General features: G+C 31.7%; 1 protein-coding gene across 2 annotated transcripts in view; it reads left to right on the top strand.

The window, feature by feature from the left end:
* The first annotated feature begins 3,755 nt into the window (after window positions 1-3,755).
* Window positions 3,756-22,436, top strand: part of LOC114328718 (uncharacterized) — a 216,849-nt gene continuing 198,168 nt past the window's right edge. The window contains exon 1 of one of the 2 annotated variants that reach the window (XM_028277655.2): window positions 3,756-3,914. In XM_028277655.2, coding sequence (XP_028133456.1) covers window positions 3,794-3,914 — 121 coding nt within the window. In that variant the 5' untranslated portion in view covers window positions 3,756-3,793. The remainder of the gene's footprint in view (window positions 3,915-22,436) is intronic. The other variant, XM_050651440.1, reaches the window with a different exon arrangement.

Genomic DNA, 22,436 nt, shown 5'->3' with positions numbered 1-22,436 from the left:
AACTCGACAATAATCAATTTTAGAAAAAAATGACAGGAGATTTTTTTGCTCAGAATAAGCCAACTTATCTAAAAAAAATTTGTTCGAAATGAAAAAATTATTTTTGTGAATTTGTTTAAAAAAATGTTTTAAACAATTTTTCGACCACGGCACCGGCCGGCACCCTGTGGATATCTTATAAGGACCTCTTTTTGAGTAAGTTTTTGCAAAAAAATCGAATCGGAATAATTTCGCTAGCGGGGGCGACGATACTGCCCGGTCTACGTAGATAAGTTTGAGAACTGAGTACACTAATATATAAATATGTTATCTAAAAAAACAAAGGTAATCTAAATCTTAAAAAATGTAATTAATAAACATAGTGCATCAACCAAATGTCTGTGATATGAAACGCAATAGTTACTAAAATCACAAAACTGAATGTTCCCAAACAAACCCATTCCTCGAGCGACTAACCAAAAGGTTCGATGAAAGGTTCCCAGAAAATGAGCACCAGGTGGGTACCAAACCATGCTTCCTGCAAGTACAAGTGAAGAAGATAGAAAATGGAGCTGGAACGCTCCAGCTTGCTCCCAGGTTGACTGACTGTAGCTGGAATAGGTTCCTGTCAGGTGGGTAAGGGGTCTATGACTTCCCATGTTCGTGTTATAGTACTTCCCAAATGTCTAAAACAAATATTTTCCCGGTCTTAGTTTCAGTGTAAAAAGTGTACGAAAAATTCAAAGGAGAAAAAGAGAAACTAGGAGTGTTTTTACAGATTATAGATATATAGTGTTTTTATAGATAGTAATGTAAAAAAAGGCCATTAATCACACACAAAAAATCTCTCATTACTGAATAGTGGATGACCTTGGCAAAATGTGAATGTATGTGACAATTTCAAAATACAGACACATGAATTTGGGTATTTAAATACCAAATAAATATGATTTCTTTAAAATAATTATAGGGTACTTATTAATGATGTTGGAAAGAAATTTTAACTTTAGTATAGGTGACCAAAAATTAAGAATATATTACAATTTTCTCTGAATGAATTTTGCACACATTAGAACGATTAAAAGATACTTAATTCAACTAATAAATTTAATAGGAAAATTGAATTGGAAGCAATATTTTATTAGATGTAAAAATAATGTAACATGCCAGGTCATTAACCTTTTTATGTCAAAAAATAGATGGATTTATTTACCGGATCTCTCAGTTCTTCATTACTGTTGTCCTCTAGAAAACACTGGATGGATTCTGGGAAAACACTGGATACCATTTACTTCCAAGGGAACTTTATTTCCCAATAAAGACTTATTTATTTTGAGAAAGATTCCGCCATTTTGGTTACTACAACCGACCTATTCACCTATTCCGGGCTCACAAGTCAATTGGTCAGCGAACTACACTTCTCCCACAAGGAAATGTCAAATTATCTCAGAACACGAAATAATGTTTCTAACTACACCGAAGTGTGACGTCACGTAAATAGTTAATTACGAAAAAATTAGAGAATTAAATTAGGAGATCAAGAAAAAATAATTATATTAATAATTAAAGAGTTCAAAAATACTTTCGTAACGTGACGAACCGTTACACTTCCCAACCTCCATGATAAAATTGCCTAGACAAAAAAGCCCAAAATCCTCTATTGGGCAAGTCTGCGGCAATTTGGGAGGATTATCGATTTTGGGAACAAAGGGTATTTGGTGTTGTACAAGCCAGTTTTGGGTATCTCTTGAGTAATAGTATGATGCTAGGTCTGAAGGCGTTGCACTTGAGAGTATTTGGGGCACTTACGTCTCTTTCGATATTTAACACCATTCCTTCCCAATTCCAACGATTCCGTAGTCTGGGAAGATCTGTATTGACGAGCCAATCTTCTAGATTTATTCCAACCTGGTTTTTTTGCTCTTCCCACCAATCTCTTTGACTTTTCTGCAGTAAATGCACATGGTCTTCCACATTTTGGTAACAAGCGCCACTCCAGCCCTGCGGGCACGCGTGTCTATTGCCAGGCAACAAGTTTTCGAAAAATTGTCGCATTATTTTCAATTTATTCTCACTATCTTGTGATACTAATGTTGATAATATTTTAATTGAATTAATTAAATTCAAATTTAGTCCATGTGGTGAGACCGCTCCCGTCTGAAAAAATTTCTGATTCCGTTTCTTTGTGGATTTCTATTCAAAAATGTCCCCTATAAACAAATCAGAAGGGTGCCCTGCGGAATTTTTTGTCAGAAATTGTTTAAACAATTTTTTTAAGCAAATACAAAAGATCATGTTTTTTTGCCCTGGAACATATATTTTTAGATTTTATAAGCCAATCTAAACAAGAAAGGTATCTTGTAATTTTTCTCAGAAATTGATAGTTTTGGAGTTATATGCGATTTAAAATCTGAAAAATGCGAAAATACGCATTTTCGAGGTTTAAAAACTCATATTTAAATTAGTATTTTTGAGGTTGCCAGATACTTAGATTAAATATTGAACATTCACCTTCAAGATTCTGAAGAGTGATCGCGTCTAACTTTAATTTATACCGTTGTTTTTTAATTGTTAAATATGCGTGTCGTGTTTATCCGATTTTTTTGCCGGTGCGGCGCGCTCCATTTCTAAAATCTCCTATTTTTCCCCGAAAAATATTTTTTCTAGATTCTTTGTGATAATCTAAATAAAATAAGTTTCCTGCCATTTTTTTCAAAAGTTAATAGTTTATAAGTTATAAGCGATTTAAAATCCGGAAATTGACAAAAAAAACACATTTAGGGATTTTAAATCGCTTATAACTTTAAAACTATTAACTTTTGAGAAAAATGTCAAGAAACTTATTTTATTTAGAATGTCCCACAGAATCTAGAAAAAATACTTTTCGGAGGAAAATAGGAGATTTTTGAAACGGAGCGCGCCGCACCGGCAAAAAAATCGGATAAACACACATATTTAACAATTAAAAAACAACAGTATAAATTAAAGTTAGACGCGATTACTCTCCAGAATCTTGAAGCTGAATGTTCAGTCTTCAGTCTAAGTATCTGGCAACCTTAAAAATACTAATTTAAATATGAGTTTCTAAGCCTCGAAAATGCGTATTTTCGCATTTTTCAGATTTTAAATCGCCTATAACTCCAAAACTATAAATTTGTGAGAAAAATTACAAGAAACCTTTCTTGTTTAGATTGACCCAAACAATCTAAAAATATATGTTCCAGAGCAAAAAACAGGATCTTTTGTATTTGTTTAAAAAAATTGTTTAAACAATTTGTGCCCAAAAATTCCACCCGGCACCCTTCAGATTTGTTTAAAGGCGACATTTTTGAATAGGAATCCACAAAGAAACCTAATCAGACATTTTTCCTGACGGGAGCGGTCTCACCACATGGACTAATTAAATATTCGATAATACTCTGTTCTTGATTTTACCGATTTTTGTGTGTATTTTACCATAATTATTATATAGTAAAATATATATTTTAATTATTCAAACATTGGAAAGACCGTCAACAGTAGATTGTGAAATACAGTGAACAGTTTTAGTGGTTGATTCGCGTAATAAGAGGATTCGTTCTGATTTTTTATATGTTCTGGATAAAGTGTTTATGTTCTAGTGATAGGAAAACAATTTTTTAAAACTTGTGTAAATTAATTTCTAATTACTAACATCAAAGAGTGTTACAGTAAACATTATAATTCCCTTTATCTAATCAAAGTTGGTTTTATCACCTATTTTTAAATTACCTTGCATAACTGTAAGAAATATTGTGTTGCCGTTGCAAACTTCAGTGAAGGGAAGTGTCAGACAATGCCAGTAGATAGCTTAGATGTGGTTGCTTTTGCTTTTCTGATAGTATTAATTTGTGTATTATTATATGTAATTAGGCAGAAGAATAAATATGATCAACGAAGGTTGCAGAATGAAGGAGGTAAGCTTATTAAATAGAATAAACAGAAGAGTATAATATTTACAAATATCTAATTTTTGACGCGAATTAAAAAATAATGGGATGGTGAGTAAAATGCAGTGAATTGATTAATTGAAAATTACTTACACAACAAAATATCAACTGATGAAAAAAAAATTTCAATACGACATTACATAGATAGGGTTATGACAAATTAGGGAACTAACTAAATATATTTGAAATAAAAAGAACCCATTCATTAAACTTTGCATTCAAGCACCTACCTATACGGACACATTAGGTAGGTATTCATCTGACGCCATATTTTTTGTCATTTCTCTGCTTTCAGTTTCACCCGAAATATCCTCAACTTATTTAATTTAAATGGAACACCAGGTATATTTATGCAAATTTTAAAAGAATTTGCTATTTTTAATTCATACATGCCAAGTTGGGTAGAAAAAAGATTATTTATTAGGACGACTGAGATTAATAGTTTAAAAAAACTTCAAACGTTTAAAAATGCTCGCCGTTCAAACTTTGAAATTGTGCAAACCTATTATTAAATTCGTGAGTCCTTTCGTGAGAACTTATTTATTTTTAGCACAAAATCAAAACGCTTGGACAGGTCGATTTTTAAAATAATCATAGTATATTATAGCATCAATGTTTCGCAACATTCAGCGGTCCCTCTTCAGGTGACAGGCATACCTTTGACTTTTTTAAATGGGAAAGTAAATCATGTGACACCTCATTTAAAAGCTTTAGAAATGATGATTACAAAAGTATATAATACTTTACTCCTATTTGAGAGCGTAGGCGCCAAATTTCAGTCGAATTATTTTTAAACGCATTCAGTTTTTTAGAATTCTGAGAAAACTAATAAGTATTTCTGAAAAATTTATTACGAAAAGATTATAATATTAAGGAAGGCTGAAAGTCCCTTAGACTAAACAAAAAGTTTCTTTTGAATGATATATTTGAAATTAAAAATCAGACTGAATTTTCTCTTCTTTTCACCCCTGTGACTTATTAAAATAAACATTATAGAAGTTCTTAGGGACTTTAGACCCCGATAATGTTGTGATATTTCATTCTGCGTTTAAATTTTTCAAAAATACTTATTAGTTTTCTCAGGATCCGAAAAAAATGAATGCATTTAAAAACAATTCGACTAAAATTTTGCGCCTACGCTCTCAAATAGGATTAAAGTATTATACATTTTTGTAATCAGTATTTCAAAAGATTTTAAATGAAGTATCACGTTATGTACTTTCCCATTTAAAAAAAGGGATGTAAAAAAAGTTATGCCTATCACCTTAAAAGAGATCGCGTAAAGTTCGAAATATTGATGGCATAATATACTATGGTATACACAAACAATGGAATGGACAAACATGGGAATAAACATAAATGGAAAGAAACTAAACCACCTAAGATATGCAGACGATGTAGTAGTCATAGCATCAAGTTTTGAAGAACTACAAACCATGCTAACCGAACTAGCAAATGAATCCGAACAAATAGGTCTAAAAATGAATTTTGCCAAAACAAAAACAATGACAAACACACAAGACAATAGAAACGTAATACTAAACGACACCACAATAGAAGCGGTTAAGGTTGATATGAACCCTTAATTAATTTGTTTCTGATCCTAGAGATGGCTGTACTGTAGCATGTTACTGTGGTAACATTTTCAACTTAATTGTAGATTTCTACATGATGACTCTGTAATAATGTAGAAACCTGAACACTATTCTGTCCTTACACCCATTGGCTCAATTGGCCCTGTTGCCAAATTGTTTAGACAGTAATTTTATGAAGGCCTAATAACAATGTAATGTTAATAGCAGGAAACATTTAGTCCATGATGTGATGCCGCTCCCGTCTAAAAAAAATTATGGTTCGGTTTCTCTGCGGATTCCTATTCAGAAATGTTCTCTTTAAGGAAATATGAGCAGGGCGAAATTTTTGGCCAGAAATTGTTTAAAAATTTTTTTTAAGAAATTCAAAAGATCACCCATTTTGCTCCGGAAAATATTTTTTTAGGTTTTTTGGGCGATTCTAACAAGAAAGGTATGTTGTCATTTTTCTCAAAAGTTGATAGATTTCGAGTTAAGGGCGATTTAAAATCTGAAAAATGCGATAATACGCATTTTCGAAGTTTAAAAACTTATATTTATGTATATTAATATATCTGAAATAGCCAAGTGCTTGAATTAAAGTTTAAACATTTTTTTTTTCAAAATTATGAAGAGTAGTCCGTTCTGTCTTAAATTTAGACCGTTCTTTTTAAAATGTATCAAAGAATATAATATAGTGAGTAGAAGTTTACGGCCCTGTAACGTTTTAGCATAGGATTTTGCGTTCCAACTGAGTAGGTGCTATGGAGGTGCATACATCTGACAACGTCCGTAGTCACCGTCATCTCACCACCGCCTGCTCTGCGGCCGTAACATCCCTCGTCAACAAGCCTCCTTATAAACGTGACCATCTGTTTCATATAAAAGCTTCTTCTATGAGCTATATTATATTCGTTCAATTCGTTGATGTTATTTATTATGCGTCCATCCAATTTTAATGCCGATGCGGCAGGTTCTATTTCAACAATCTTCTATTTTGCACGGGAAAATATTTTTTCAGGTTTTTCGGGTAATACTAAATAAAAAAGTTTGTTTTCATTTTTCTGACAAGTTTACAGTTTTTGAGTTATAAGCGATTTAAAATTTGAAAAATGCGAACATACGCATATTCGAGTTAGAGGCTTGAAAACTGATAATTATTATTATTTTTGTAGTTGATAAGTGCCTAAAATCGAAGCATTTAATTTTAAGATTTTGCTGGGTAACCGGGGCTTATTTCAAAAATATATCGTTGTTTTTTACTTGTTAATTATGCGTGTTAAAAATAAAATTTAATAGTTATTTGTGATATAAGTGTTAAAAGTTTAAAAGTACACGTTTAAGGCAGGCATGTGAAAGTTTGCAGAATCAGCGAAGCGAATTCTGCAATTCACATGAGTGCCTTAAAAATGTACTTTTTAACACGTATATCATACAATATTTTTTCTACAAACGTCTTATATATCAACAATTATACAGTTGAGTCCGCGAGTCTTTACCCGTGCGTCATCATTTAAAGCATACGGAATAAGTCGGAAATCTATTTCACGCAACAACAACTGACAGAAAGTGGCTACTGTTCCGATTACGGGTTTTATTATAAAATTTGATCTTATCAAATATATAGAATGTCAAATGTAAGTTTTGCTTCAAAATTTTTGTGCAGAATTACAGCTACATTTGAAGTAGCTTAATAAATTATTTTATTATTATTGATTAATAAATAAATAAACAATTAATAAAAAAATTCAATAACATATTTTATTTTTGTTATTTTATTCACTTTGACGGAAATCTAAACACAGTCATTTCTTTACCGTGTGAATGACGTTAGCTTTGTATGTTTTAAATATTAACTGCCAAAATATTAATTATTTACCTTAAAATTTCAAAGCCCAATATAAAATTAGTTGTGAAAACAACTGTTTGTGTAATATAATGAAACTTCAAAACGCAAAAATTCGACAAAAACCGCAAAAAATTCAACTGACTGACAGCCACAAAATTAAACAAAGCAGAAACGTCAAACAAATTGTGCTTAAAATATGAAAACATACCGAATCGTCTTTTTTTGTACGTATCTCTTTTCAATGCACTGACTCTAGATGGTTCACAAAAATAACATGTGGTTTTAGTTAATAACAAACGTCAGCACGTCATATCATGAGTTTCATGCGTGGAAGAGAATGATGCTAGCTAAAAAGTATGTGTTTTATCTCGCCAGGTATTAATGACGCACGGGTAAAGACTCGCGGACTCAACTGTAATTTATTCATTCTCATTTACAGGACAATGACAATACCTACAAAAACTTTTACTTGAACTTGACTGACATTCCATTTTTATATTTTTCTTGACATTACATCAAAACCGTCTATACTGTCAATACGTAAATCATAACATAACAACTATAGAATAACATCTACTTTTATTGTTGTAAGTATATTCTAACAAATTTTAATAGTTTTTTCTACAAACGTGTTAAAAATGCAATAATACAGTTTAAATTAAATTTTACAAAATCTTTTAAACTACCTTTTTCAAATTGAGCAAGTTGTACTATTAATATTAATGTTAATAAATAAAAAATGAATTATAAATATTTTGACGTAACACAATTTGACAATTCACTTTTAACTGCAGTGCCTTAAAAATTTTAAAGCACTAGTGCCTTAAAGTAGCATTTTTAACGCTCGTATGGAGTGCTAAAAATTGCATTTTTAACACGGTTGTAGAAAAAAGTTATTTAAACAATTTCTGCCCAAAAATGCTGTCCGGCACCCTTCTCATAATGTTTAAAGGAGACATTTTTGAGCAGGAATTCCAGAGAAACTGAATGGGAAGCATTTTTCATGCGGGAGCTACCACACAACCGGGACTACTTCTCTTTAAATTTTGTATATTATTATTACCATAGTTTTTTAAACAATTTATTTATTTATTTAATTATTTACAATGTACCAATTACATACGCCAATCATATCGCACGACAAAACTGTGGAAAACCAACAACCAACCTACAGTTTACAGGACTTAAGCAGTCACCATATGTAAATGGGGGAAACTCCTGGAGTTGGCCGAAGAAATCAATATTCACCTTATTCATAGTCTAAAAGATAAAACTACTTTCTTTTATAGGAGATGGCGCAAAGGCGCAACCTCGATCTATGCTGGGCTTCGAGTAACTCACAGTTGCAACTACTCCCAAGCTTCCGAACCGTACTCCATAGTTTCCCCCCGCAGCCAACATCGACCAGTCATAATCGAAATAGATTCAGAAAGATTCAGATTGAGTTACACTAAATACCAATTACCAATCTTGTGAATTTGTTTAGAAACATTGTTTAGACAATTTCTGCCCAAAAATTTCGCCGGCACCCTTCTGATTTATTTAAAGGGGACATTTTTGAAAAGGAATCCGCAAAGAAACCAAATCAGAATTTTTTTCAGACGAGAGCGGCCTCACATTATAGACTAATTGCATATTATGTTTCTCGGTAACTAAATATTCCAGTTGTTAGTCATCTCTTATCTCACACTAAAAAATGGTAATAAAATTTTATGACCGCTTGCAATCTTGTAAAAATGTATTCGCACAAATTTTGTTTATACATAAACTTTTTAACACGTTGACGGACAGTGCGTCAAATGTATAAGCAAGTGTTGTGACACTATATGAATTTTGCAAAGTAGAATATACACTGGCGCGCAAAAAATTTAGGTCACTAGATGAATTATTTGATGCCTCGGATTTCCTAAACCTGTTGTCCGATTTGAATGATTTTTTTAGTATGTTATAGCTTTTTTATTTAAGAATCTTAATGTGTTAATATTGTTGCTAGACAGGTAAATGTCATTTTATACCGGGTGTAACAATCATACTGTGTTTTTCCTTAAAGTTCGGAACACTTGTGGAATATTATAGCATAGATAAAATGAGGCGCTCAGAGCAACAGTGGCCTAACCCACATCCCACAATTTTACCAAAACGATATTATTACCAGGGCCGGATTTAAGGGAGGGCAGGCTGGGCAGCCCCCACATTCCGGGGGCCCCCACAAAATCCCAAACATAAAAAAGTCAGCACATTATTCACATAAGATAATTTTTGTTTTATGCAAACATAATTATGTATATCAAAAATAATTTCTTATTTATCGTTATCTTGAGTTGGCACTACGCCACTGAGTATAATAACATTGATCAAAACATTGCTTACTCCACATTTACAAAGTTTGAACTTAAATTTGAGCCAAACTTGCCTCCTACGCCTACAATATAATTTATTTGTCTTCTAAATCATATTCTACATCACGCATATTTTTTAAATACCCTTTTTGCTTCTTCTTCTTCATGTACCATCTCCTCTAAGAAGGTTGGCAACCATCACGGCAATTCGCACTTTCGATACCGCTGCTCTAAAGAGATCAGCAGAAGTGCAATTAAACCAAGCTCTCAAATTGTTTAACCAAGAGATGCGTCTTCTTCCGCGACTCCTTCTACCCTGTATTCTTCCTAGCATTATTAATTGTAACAAGTTATAACCCTCATAACATGTCCCAGATATTGTAGTTTTCTGACTTTAACTGTATTTAAAACCTCTTTATCTTTTCCCATTCTTCCCAACACCTCGATGTTCGTGACTCTATCCACCCAACTTATTCTTAATATTCTTCTGTAGGCCCATAACTCGAAGGCTTCTAATCTGTCCGAAACATCCTTCTTTAATGTCCAAGCCTCCAACCCATAGAATAATACGGAGAACACGTAGCATCTCAGAAGTCTGATCTTTAAATAAATTGTAATGTCCCTGCTACAGAGTACTTTTTGCATGGATTGCAAAATAGTCAGAACACAATCAAGTGAAATTCAGTCTTTTTTGTTGAGTCATAATTTGGTTACGAGTTTGACCTTATGAATAAGTGAAAAAAATGGTGTATGTATGAATTCTCGAGAGCAAGTCCAGCCTTGCTGTCTCTAACTACAGTGGAGAGTGATAATTCTCAAAACTAAAGTTAATTAAAAATCGCCTTCGGTCTATGATGGGCCAAGAGCGTTTCATCTCTCTATAATGAGCATCAAACACGATGTCTTAAAGGAACTAAATAGATATGTCAGACATAATTAAGGAATTTTCAATTCAAAAATCTAAATAATACCCAGCCTTTAACCATACATTTTACAATATTTATTTTTAATATTTTATGGTAACAAGTTACACCTCTTGTATTTTTTATTATTTAAAAATATATTTATAAATGTAGATCAACATTTTTTTTTTAATTTTTAAAAGGGAAAACTCTATACTTGGCTGTATACCATAGTTATAACAACAATTTTTTAATGGTAGGAGGTAGGGTCCCACACCAATTCTGCCCAGGGGCCCCACACCAATTCTGCCCAGGGGCCCCCACTGCCTTAAATCCGACTCTGATTATTACATTAAAGTTATTCTTTATTTAAGTGTTTTCAGATGCAGACTAGTTCAAGCAATGGTTGCTTCAGCCACTCTGCATCTGAAAACACTGAAGTAATGCATAACTTTAATGTATTAAAAGCATTTTGGTAAAATTGTGGGATGTGGGTTAGGCCACTGTTGCTCTGGACGCCTCAAATATTGAAATTAGAACTCAATTGTAGCCTTAGGCTTTCTTAACAGTTTCTTTTTTATTCATTTGCTTATGTTGGATAATAAAAAAAGTTAGGTACTTTAACAACTAGCCATGTTCTTCATCAATACAGGGTGTTTCTAAATAAGGGCGACAAACTTTAAGGGGTAATTCTACATGAAAAAATAATGACCGTTTGCTTTATAAACATTGTCCACAAATGCTTAATTTCCGTGATACGGGATGTTGAATTTTTTCTTACCAACTGACGGTTTATTTGTTGCTCTAAAACCGATTGAGATATGCAACTGAAATTTGGTAGGTTTTAAGAGGTAGTTATTGCGCATTGTTTGGCATACAATTAATAATTTTATATTCGCCATTGGCGTGCATACGGGATGTATCTAAAATATTTATACCCGTATGCACGCCAATGGTGAATATAAAATTCTTAATGGTATGTCAAATAATGCGCAATAACTACCTCTTAAAACCTACCAAATTTCAGTTGCATATCTCAATCGGTTTTAGAGCAAGAAATAAACCGTCAGATGGTAAGAAAAAAATTCAACATCCCGTATCACGGAAATTAAGCATTTGTGGACATATGTTTATAAAGCAAATTGTCATTATTTTTCATGTAGAATTACCCCTTAAAGTTTGTCTCCCTTATTTAGAAACACCATGTATTGATGAAGAACATGGCTAGTTGTTAAAGTACCTAACTTTTTTATTATCCAACATAAGCAAATGAATTAAAAAAGAAAATGTTAAGAAAGCCTAAGGCTACAATTGAGTTCTAATCTTAATATTTTATCTATACTATAATATTCCACAGAGTGTTCCGAACTTTAAGGAAAAACACAGTATGATTGTTACACCCGGTATAAAATGACATTTACCTGTCTAGCAACAATACTAACACATTAAGATTCTTAAATAATAAAGCTATAACATACTAAAAAAATCATTCAAATTGGACAACAGGTTTAGGAAATCCAAGGCATCAAATAATTCATCTAGTGACCTAAATTTTTTGTCCGCCAGTGTAATAGCGAAATTGCTAAATTTGTTTTATGGAAACAATATGTTTTTTGTAAACATGTGGACGACGACCATGGATGTCGTATTATATTTCGTATGCATCTGTAGACGACTGTAGATGTAATGTGACAAAAAATCTACAAAAATCTACCGATTTTTTGTCATAACTCGTTATTTTAAAAATGTCGTCTATAGACGTTCTGTTCATCAACGTGTTAAGAACTAAAAATATCTGAGAGAATAAAGTCAATGTATGATAGAAAAAGAATAGAAGAAAAGAATAGGATTTTGATTTTAAATTCGGCAAAATATGTTTAAGCAAGGCGAAAACATCGTGTTTCTTGGGAAAAATATTCCCATGAGATCTTTTTGCGTAATCAGTTTCATGAGATACCGCAGAATAAGGTCCAAAAAGGTTATAATAAAGATATTAAAAATTATTGTTAACAGAAAAAAATACTCAAAACTATTTCACTAACACCAAAACTAGTTCTTCTCTGTCTTGCTCGTCGATTTATTGCATTTCGATTTAATGTCCATGATTCAGCTCCTTAGTAAAGCACACTGTGTATGGTTTGTTCAACAGTAAATGGTTTGAGTTCAATTAGTGCGGTCGTAAATATTATTAAATTTATCTGACCTGGCCCATTGTTAAGACCCACCCGGAGCGATAAGCCACCGAGGTAGACAGAGTTGGTCTTTTGCAATTAACACTGACTAGACGGTACTCCCATAATAAAGCCTAAAATAAATTTTACCTGAAACCGGGCCTTTTATACTATTATCGGTTAATCCGGGCTGTTTATAGTGGTAACTAATTGAACTTAACCATTTACTGTTTAACATACCATATACATAACATATAATTAGCCTTATTCTGAGGGCCAATATCAGATCTTTGCTGCATAAAATCTTTTTCATTTTCACGAAGTTGGCACGTGCTTTTTCAATTCTCTCTCTTATTTCTGGAGTATAATCGTTATTTTCTGTGATTATCGTTCCCAGTAAATATATTTTTTACTCTCTCAGACTGCTGGCCGCCTACCGTTAATATTTCATTTGTATTGTTGTTTTTGCTGTACAATGGGGCATTCGATTCCATAGAACTCTGGACCGTATTAAACGGAATGAATAACGCAAGGAAGTCATCTAAGATTTGCCGATGACATAGTGCTCATAAGTAACAATACAGAAGAACCAATATACATACTAAAGATGCTTAAACATGAATCTGAGGAAGGCGGTTTAAAAATGAATTTAAATAAAACAAAAGTGATGACAAATCAAAATATCAGAATCGACTTAGTTGGAAGTGAGATCGAAAGTGTCGAAGAGTCACATGATCAAACTAGGCAAACAGAATCAAACGGACGAGATAGCTATAAGAATCTGAATTACTTGGGCAGCAGTTGCAAGACTCAGTGATGTGTTGAAAAACAAAAAGATACCAATAAATCTAGAAAAAAGGGTACTCAACAGTTGTATTCTACCAGTTATGACTTATGGAGTGGAGACCGTGACACTTACAGGGTTATCAGCCAATATATTAAGAACAACACAGAGGGCCATCGAACGAGCTATCTTAGGAGTATCTCTGAGAGAACATATTCGAAATGGGACGTACGAAACAGGACGAAGGTGGAATATGTTATTGGAAGAATTGCGCAAATGAAATGGATCTGGATAGGACAGGACACGTGCCACGGCAAAACAACGAAAGGTGGACGAGAAACATTTTACATTGGAGATCACGCGAGCATACTCGTAGCAGAGGAAGACCACAAAGACGATGGCTAGATGACTTCAAAGCAAAAGTGGGGAGAAACTGGTACCAAATAGCACAAAACAGAGAAGAGTGGAGAACTCATGGGAGGCCTTTGTATAGGAGTGGATGCAACCAGGCTAAAGAAGAAGTTATTGTTTTCTTTAGGGACATTCACTTAACAAGCTACATGTTTTTATGGATTCGGCTGCCTCTAGAGATGTATATTCTCGGGATGAATACAGTCACTTAACTTCCACAATATTATTGTCACTTACTGACCCGTCCGGACAAGCTCGTAAAAACCCATAACCTTTTTCAAACACAGAAACAATCCACACTGCTTTACTATATTTTTTATTTTGATAGCAATTTCTGGCTGTTCTTCGTTTCTTATCAGATAAAACAATTGTTCCAGATATCGTTATCGCGTTTCCTCTTTTTACTCCTTTATCGATGATTATTCTGCCGCACCGTTTTCATTTATTAATATTCCATAATCTTTCTATTCCTGCTCTTAAAGAAACTGTTTATTAAATTTTTTTCTTTCTCATTTAATTTATACCGATCCAGATTAGCTCCATATAACAGTTTTAAGTTCTACTTCCATCAGACTAATCAATACGTTTATTTAACATACCTATTATTAAGTGACAACACATTTTTCTTTTGTCTTATTTATTTCTGTTGTTTTCGTACAGAGAAGAAATCAATATAGATGTAAGATTTTTAAAATTGATTGTTACCTATTATTCCTTGTATATTGATCCTTTTTTATTTTTAATATGAAGGTGAAAATTTTTTGAACCTCTCCTCAATTAATTTTAGAAGTGGATATTTACTGCTCTTACTCCATATCTATTTACATATCGTCCAATTGTTTTCCCTTAAATTTAGCTCACCACAAATGCAAAAAGTAATGGACAATGAAAATTTTAAAGATAAAGTAATAATTTCAATTAAAATCTTTAATAAACATAAAAGTGCGACAAAAGAGAAATACCATGGATGATATTATTAGAAACACTATTTGACAAATGAAGACTATGCTCCAATTCCAATTCAAAATATAGTCAAATACAAAGCTTCAGAGATACATGAAAAAATGCAAATAAAAAAAGACAACTTTATGGTACTTAAAAACATTAAAATGCCAATTGCCAACTAGGGTTTAATCGAAACAGAAAGTACCGGCCCTAAATATATCAAAATCTAATACGGCCAAGGGGACTGAAAATATTTCAACAAAAGTAGTTAAATTAATTTCAGAAGGTCACGTTGATGCGTTATAAATAGACCTTATAGTAGTAGGCTTATATTACCTACTAACATTAAAACATTTTGTTGTACAAAGTAATTGATATGGCAACGCTGTTAGGATAAAGTTCTGTGTGACGCGATTGAAGCAGAAGGCACTGCTATCTATCGAACATAAATATTACCGATGGTGTAGATGGCGCAATGTCATGGCGGCACAAATTCTTAGCGGCAATTCAAGATATAATTCTTGTTTAACGAGATTTTTCATATGTTTAGGAAAAAATATTCAACATTTTATTGGAAATATTTTCCATTGTTACAGTTTTATATATGTTGTTATTGAAATTTTATCCAATTTCTTACCGGTAGCTTTATTATAAGCCGAAACATATTATTTTTTCCTACTGTGGCAAAACTGTACATTCAAAAATTTAAAAAAAATTCATAAGTATTTCCTAGGATTATATCTTTATGCTGTAAGAAAATTAACAAAATTGTATGTTTAGTTTTCCCGCTTTATACTTGAAAAAAATGAGTTTTTTTGAGTTTTTTCGAAAACGAAAACATGAAGTTTGCTCAAAATTTGTCAAAATACTTCTAGTGATCACATATACCTTCTCAATTTTTTTCAAATTTTTTGAATGTGTAGTTTATTTTTGGGGGGGTTCAGATCAACCCAGTGCTGTTTTTGTAACAATAGAGGTTCCGGTACGCTATGTTCCGGGGGGTCTGGGGAGCGTTCACAAGGGGGGTTTGCCCCCGGGAAAACTTTTTAAATTTAGCCTCAATAAAGGCGTTTTAAAGCTATTTGGGAGCAAGGAAAAAATTCAGGAATTTGTCTATAATTTGGTTGTTTTTTTTTATTTTTTCTCCCAAAAGGTGCCGGTACGGCGTACCGGCGCGTACCGTCACAAAAACAGCACTGATATATATATTTGGGACAGATTATAAAAATAAATAAGGAAAACCAAACAGCGGAGGTAAAAAGAAGGGTCAGATTAGCCTGGGCAGGATTTGGAAAATTAAAATGTGTCCTAAAGAATAAAAAAATACAACAATACTTAAAAACAAGAGTGTTTGACCAGTGCATACTCCCAATTATCACATACGCATGCCAAACATGGACCTTGACCAAGGCAAACATGGATAAAATAATAAAGACACAAAGAGCCATGGAGAGAGCAATGTTAGGAGTAAAATTGACAGACAAAAAGCAAAACAACTGGGTCAGAAATAGAACAAAAGTCAAAGACGCAGGTCAACATATAACCAGGCTAAAATGGAGCTTCGCAGGTCATAACGCTAGACAAACGGACAATAGGTGGAATAGCACGATACAACAATGGAGACCATGGACAGGAAAGAGAGCAAGAGGACGACCCCAGATGAGATGGGGAGACGACATTAAAAAGATAGGAGGAACGCACTGGAAACAGAAAGCACTAAACAGAAGCGAATGGAGGAAACTGGGGGAAGCCTATGTTCAGAATTGGACGAATTAAAGGGCAAAAGAAGAAGAAGAAGAATATACTATGATTATTTTAAAAATCGACCTGTCCGAGCGTTTTGCTTATGTGCTAAAAATAAATAAGTTAATAAGGGAGGTAACATTTATTCTTTGTTTGAAATGCTCTAAATATGTTGAACAACAAAATTTACGTGATTTTAGATTATCCCTTAGGAAAACAATTTAACGTATTAAGGTCCAGAGAACGAGCTGTGAAACGTCTACTTTCCAATTCGTCGATGTGAAGAATTCAGAATAAACAAGCTCAAAATGCGAGCATTATCATAACGAAAACTTTATTTATTTACGTATTTTAATTCATAATATGGAAAATTGCTTTTATGAAAAGTAGTTTAGAATTAATAATTATGTTTTAATGTGCAATAGGGAACTTGCATAAATTTTTAAATTTAAAAAAAATGTTATAAATCACAACACAACATAATTTAAAACATGTATCAAAGATAAAAAGTTTTGTTTGTCTTTCGTTTGGCCCCTAAAGACGATTAAAAATTCAAATTAAAACAAGTGGTCCAAAACGCTTCGTGACGTCACTTGGTTTTACATTTACATTTTTCGAATAAAGTAAACAGAATTTTAAATTAGACGTTATAAACGTCAGTAGAAAATACATTTATGTGACGTTACAAGTGTTTTTGATCATTTGAACTATTCATAGAAAAATTCGTACTTTTACAAAATGGTTTTATTTTCAATAGTAAACCTTCGTTCCTTTCCTTCAAAAACAGTATAAAACTACAATTTTAACAAACTGGTATATATTATTACAATGACATACGATAAATATCATTAGAATATAAATATTTTTGACTTATTCCACGACGATTAGCTTGCCAAATACCCAAGTAGGTGGAGGCCAATAAACTAAAGAATGAGAAGAAGAATGTACCTAAATATAAGGTTGTGTCTAGGTATACGTTACCGTGTACCCAAATAAAAAAGTTAAAGTGTCAGTGATTTCTTATTTTTTATTTGTTTAGTGTTTGTTTTTAAATTAACTACGGAGTGTGGACAATTATTTAGTTCTTTTAATGAGTTTAAGAACATTTTAAAACAGTACGAAAAAGATAAGAGATTATAAATTAATATATATTTTTTTAGTTATAAATGAAATAGTATGTATTACCGTAAAAGATTAAAATAAAAAGAAGACCTAAAGCTTTCACAATAATAATTAACTTGTTCTGAAGCTATTATCCTTGTGGCATTTTTGTAATCAACTATTCTAAATGGGAACTATTATAAGCCACAATTTAACCAAAAAATGATTTTATTAACATTTCGACGTCTAAATCGGACGTCGTTGTCAAAATACAAAATATTATTAAATTAAACAAAAATGGTGTTGCTTAGTAATAAATTTTTCTAATAATTTATTTAATCTGACTAATTTCTGTATTTTGACAATGACATCCGATTTGGACGTCGAAACGTTAAAAAATCATTTTTTTAGTTAAATTGTGGCTTATTTCCCATTTAGAATAGTTGATTATAATAATTAACTTACGTATAAAAATTATTTTAGCAATATTTTGTACGTGTCATATCAACTAAATACATATATTTACTTTGCTAACCTAAATATATACTTTTATATATACATTGATTTATTACAAATAAGTTTGAAACATCTAAATAGTTCTGCTTCCCTTCCCTTAACAAGTATTTTTCTATCAAACAAACACTAAACATATCAAAACAGCATGTACCAAAATATACAGTCACTGCGCACGTTAAATAATGAAGTCACTGGCTTGATCAAGTTTAATTCACGTGTACCTAACTTTTTTTATTTGCGTACACGTTAGAGTGTACCTAGACACAGCGAAATATAACCATAATAATAACTAATGTAAAACTATGTGACGTCACGGGTCGTTTGAACTATTTTATACCGCAGAAGACTTTAAATATCTATTTCTAAGTTATTACGAGTTTTTGAAGCGTGAAATTTTGGAAATCTCATTTTTAAACAAAACTGAACATTATTATGTAACAAAAAAAAATGTGCAAGTTCCCTATTATATCATTCTAATTTAAATGTTATGAACTATAAAAGCAGTTCACTCTTGATCGAAATTCATATTTTTTATATACCTCGTATAAAATTAATAAAATTTTACATATGATGATTGCATCATAAATCTTAGAACATGAAGAGCTTTTTATGAAGAATAACTTTTCTTAGTCAAATTAAAAATAAAAGAGTTATAAATGAAAATGTTGCTGGTATCCATAATTTGAGAAAAATCTTCAAATATTTTTCCATTAGAAAGATGTAATTGCACATATTATCAGACCATAATTATTGTTTATACCAAACAATATTCTTTCATATACTGTCGGTTCGCTAAACTCAGACACAACTGGTTAGTGATTTTAGTCAATAATTTTGCCAATTTGGCAAAAAAATAATTACTAATTAGTTAATAATTACTAAATAATTTGTAATTTTGTCAATTTTGGCAAAATTCGCAAAAACAAAAAAATTACCTACTAAAATCACTAGCCAGTTTTGTCGAGTTTAGCGAACCGACTATATTTTAATTTCATAGCAAATTATCAAGTTAATAAGGGAGGTAACACTTATTCTAGTGCACTGTATAAGATTAAAATTCTTCGTTTGAAATGCTCTAAATATGTTGAACAACAAAATTTACGTGATTTTAGATTATCCCTTAGGAAAACAATTTAACGTATTAAGGTCCAGAGAACGAGCTGTGAAACGTCTACTTTCCAATTCGTCGATGTGAAGAATTCAGAATAAACAAGCTCAAAATGCGAGCATTATCATAACGAAAACATTATTTATTTACGTATTTTAATTCATAATATGGAAAATTGCTATTATGAAAAGTAGTTTAGAATTAATAATTATGTTTTAATGTGCAATTATATCATTCTAATTTAAATGTTATGAACTATAAAGGCAGTTCACTCTTGATCGAAATTTATATTTTTTATATACCTCGTATAAAATTAATAAAATTTTACATATGATGATTGCATCATAAATCTTAGAACATGAAGAGCTTTTTATGAAGATTAACTTTTCTTCGTCAAATTAAAAATAAAAGAGTTATAAATGAAAATGTTGCTGGTATCCATAATTTGAGAAAAATCTTCAAATATTTTTTTCCATTAGAAAGATGTAATTGCACATATCAGACCATAATTATTGTTTATACCAAACAATATTCTTTCATATACTGTCGGTTCGCTAAACTCAGACACAACTGGTTAGTGATTTTAGTCAATAATTTTGCCAATTTGGCAAAAAAATAATTACTAATTAGTTAATAATTACTAAATAATTTGTAATTTTGTCAATTTTGGCAAAATTCGCAAAAACAAAAAAATTACCTACTAAAATCACTAGCCAGTTGTGTCGAGTTTAGCGAACCGACTATATTTTAATTTCATAGCAAATGGAACAGTCCAATTTTCATAAAGGGGAGGCCGCATACTCGTATAAACCATTTTGAAGCTGTTAATAAATAATTGCTTTTAAAATATACTCAAATTGTATTTTTCAACATCTTATTTATTTTATATAATAATTAAATTCACTATCAAATGTCATTAATGTTTTATTAACACTTAATTTAAAATTTATTTTGACATTCACGAAGTGTCAAACTCAAATGTAAATAACCTATTATGCTTTGCTTAACAAATCGAGATTAAAAAACTAGCCTACTTAATAGCAACGATTTCAGCTGGACGTGTAGTGTGTCGGAAGAAAATAACCCGATTGTGACGTCACATTTTACACTTTTGGGTCGATTATCTCGACGACGGTTAAAAATATCGAAATGCCGTTTTGAGATTTGGATTCAGAAGAAAAAACTACATAAGAATCCATCGATAAATCTGATCTGAGTATTGCAGGAGCGGCAACACAATAACACACAGACTTTTGCGAATTTATAAACGAAATGTTTTCGTTGAAAATTTTATAAGCTTTCGAGAAGTTATTACTCTAAACTAAATTGTCTTGTCAACAGTTACCTACTAGATAGCACTGGTGGATCTATTTAGAGACATTTCTTGTGGTAGTGGGAATTTGCCATGAGGGGAGGGAACCTCCTGTTAAGCACCAACCAAAATATATAAAATACATAGATAAACCTAAACTACATACTGCTTCCGGAGCGAACCATGGCCGAACCTGGACGCTATCTTCGGTCGTACACCCACCTTATCTTTATGTAGACAAAGTTTCTCTCACCGGCCATGGTTCGCTCCCGGAGGTGTACAAGACATATTAGTAAGAACTTGCCTATATTGCCTAATATTGGGCCTAATATTGCCCATTAAGTTTTTCCAAACTATCAGTTTCCAAAGTTATATGTTTAATTATAACTTTAAAACTATTCGCTTTGGAACAAGGTCGTAGAGAAATAAAATAAAGATAATTGAATTTTGTATGATACACGACTGGTCAAAAATGTCTTAACGTATTACCTTTTCTGCAATATATCAATAAATACAAAATAAGGGGGCAAAATACGCGTGTTGTTATTCAATATTTTTTACCACTTTGGTGGCACTTAGAACTTTAGTAATTCGCTTAGGAAATTCTTTGCAACATACCTAAACCGTGTACTAAATTTTATTGAAATCGACCTAATAGATTTTGAATAATAAATTTGCAATCTAAATGTTTTTAGAAAAGTTCAATTTTTTAAAAATCTTTCTGAACAAAAAGTAGGACATTTAGAAGTTGTCTAATTTTTTTACATATAAAGAGGTGCTCTACCTATCTAGTACACTTTACAGAATTAAAATCGGATTATTTAAGGGGCCTCAGCAATGTTTTAAACTTATAAACAATTTTTTGGCTTATAAACAAATAGCTTTGTTTATAAATAAAAAAATTAATTTTTAGCAATGCAAATAAGTAAAACGGGTATAATTTGACTTAAACTTTCAAATGCTGTCAGCAGAATTGCTATTTTATTTTTTATTCAAAAGTTATTCTCGTTCAAAAATTGCAATTTTTCGAATTTTTGAAAGTTCTACTGCGTTTATCTCGAAAACTATGCATCCTACGAAAAAACTTGTAAAAACATTTTTTGCTTAGAATTACCCAAGAAATACAAAAAATGTTTTATTTTGCGAAAAATCGATGTTATGTAATTCCTCAAGTTCTTGTTTATAACAATCTTATCGATATCCGGATAAACTGTTACCCAAAAAAATCTTGTTCTACGGGTCGAAAAATACATAAAAATCTTGGGTAAGTCCATCTAAATAAAGGAGCCCGTAGCACCCCCTCCTGGCCAGAGGACTAATTTGTTTATAAGCCAAAAAATTGTTTATATTTTTAAAACATTGCTGAGGCTGCTTAAACAATCCGATTTCAATTCTGTAAAGTGCATTAGATAGGTGAAGTGCTTCTTTATATTTAAAAAAATTGACAAATCTTTGTATGTTCTAGTTTTTGTTGTGCAAGATTTTAAAAAATTTTAATTTTTTAAAAAAGTTTAGATTGCAAAATTATTATTCAAAATCTAGTAAGTCAATTTTAATAAAATTTGGTGTACGATTTTAGCACATTACAAAAATTTTCTAAGCGAATTAGGAAGTAAACTAAAAAGGGGTAGTTCCCTGGATTGGCTGTATACCTTATAGTTAAACAAACTGGAACATGAAGTAAAAACCACTTCTATGTAAAAGGTATATTTACTAAAAAATTTTTTAGAATCCCAA

The sequence above is a fragment of the Diabrotica virgifera genome, chromosome 5 (genome assembly GCF_917563875.1).
Source record: "Diabrotica virgifera virgifera chromosome 5, PGI_DIABVI_V3a".
Lineage (NCBI taxonomy): Eukaryota > Metazoa > Arthropoda > Insecta > Coleoptera > Chrysomelidae > Diabrotica > Diabrotica virgifera.
This window is presented reverse-complemented; position numbering and strand designations above follow the sequence as displayed.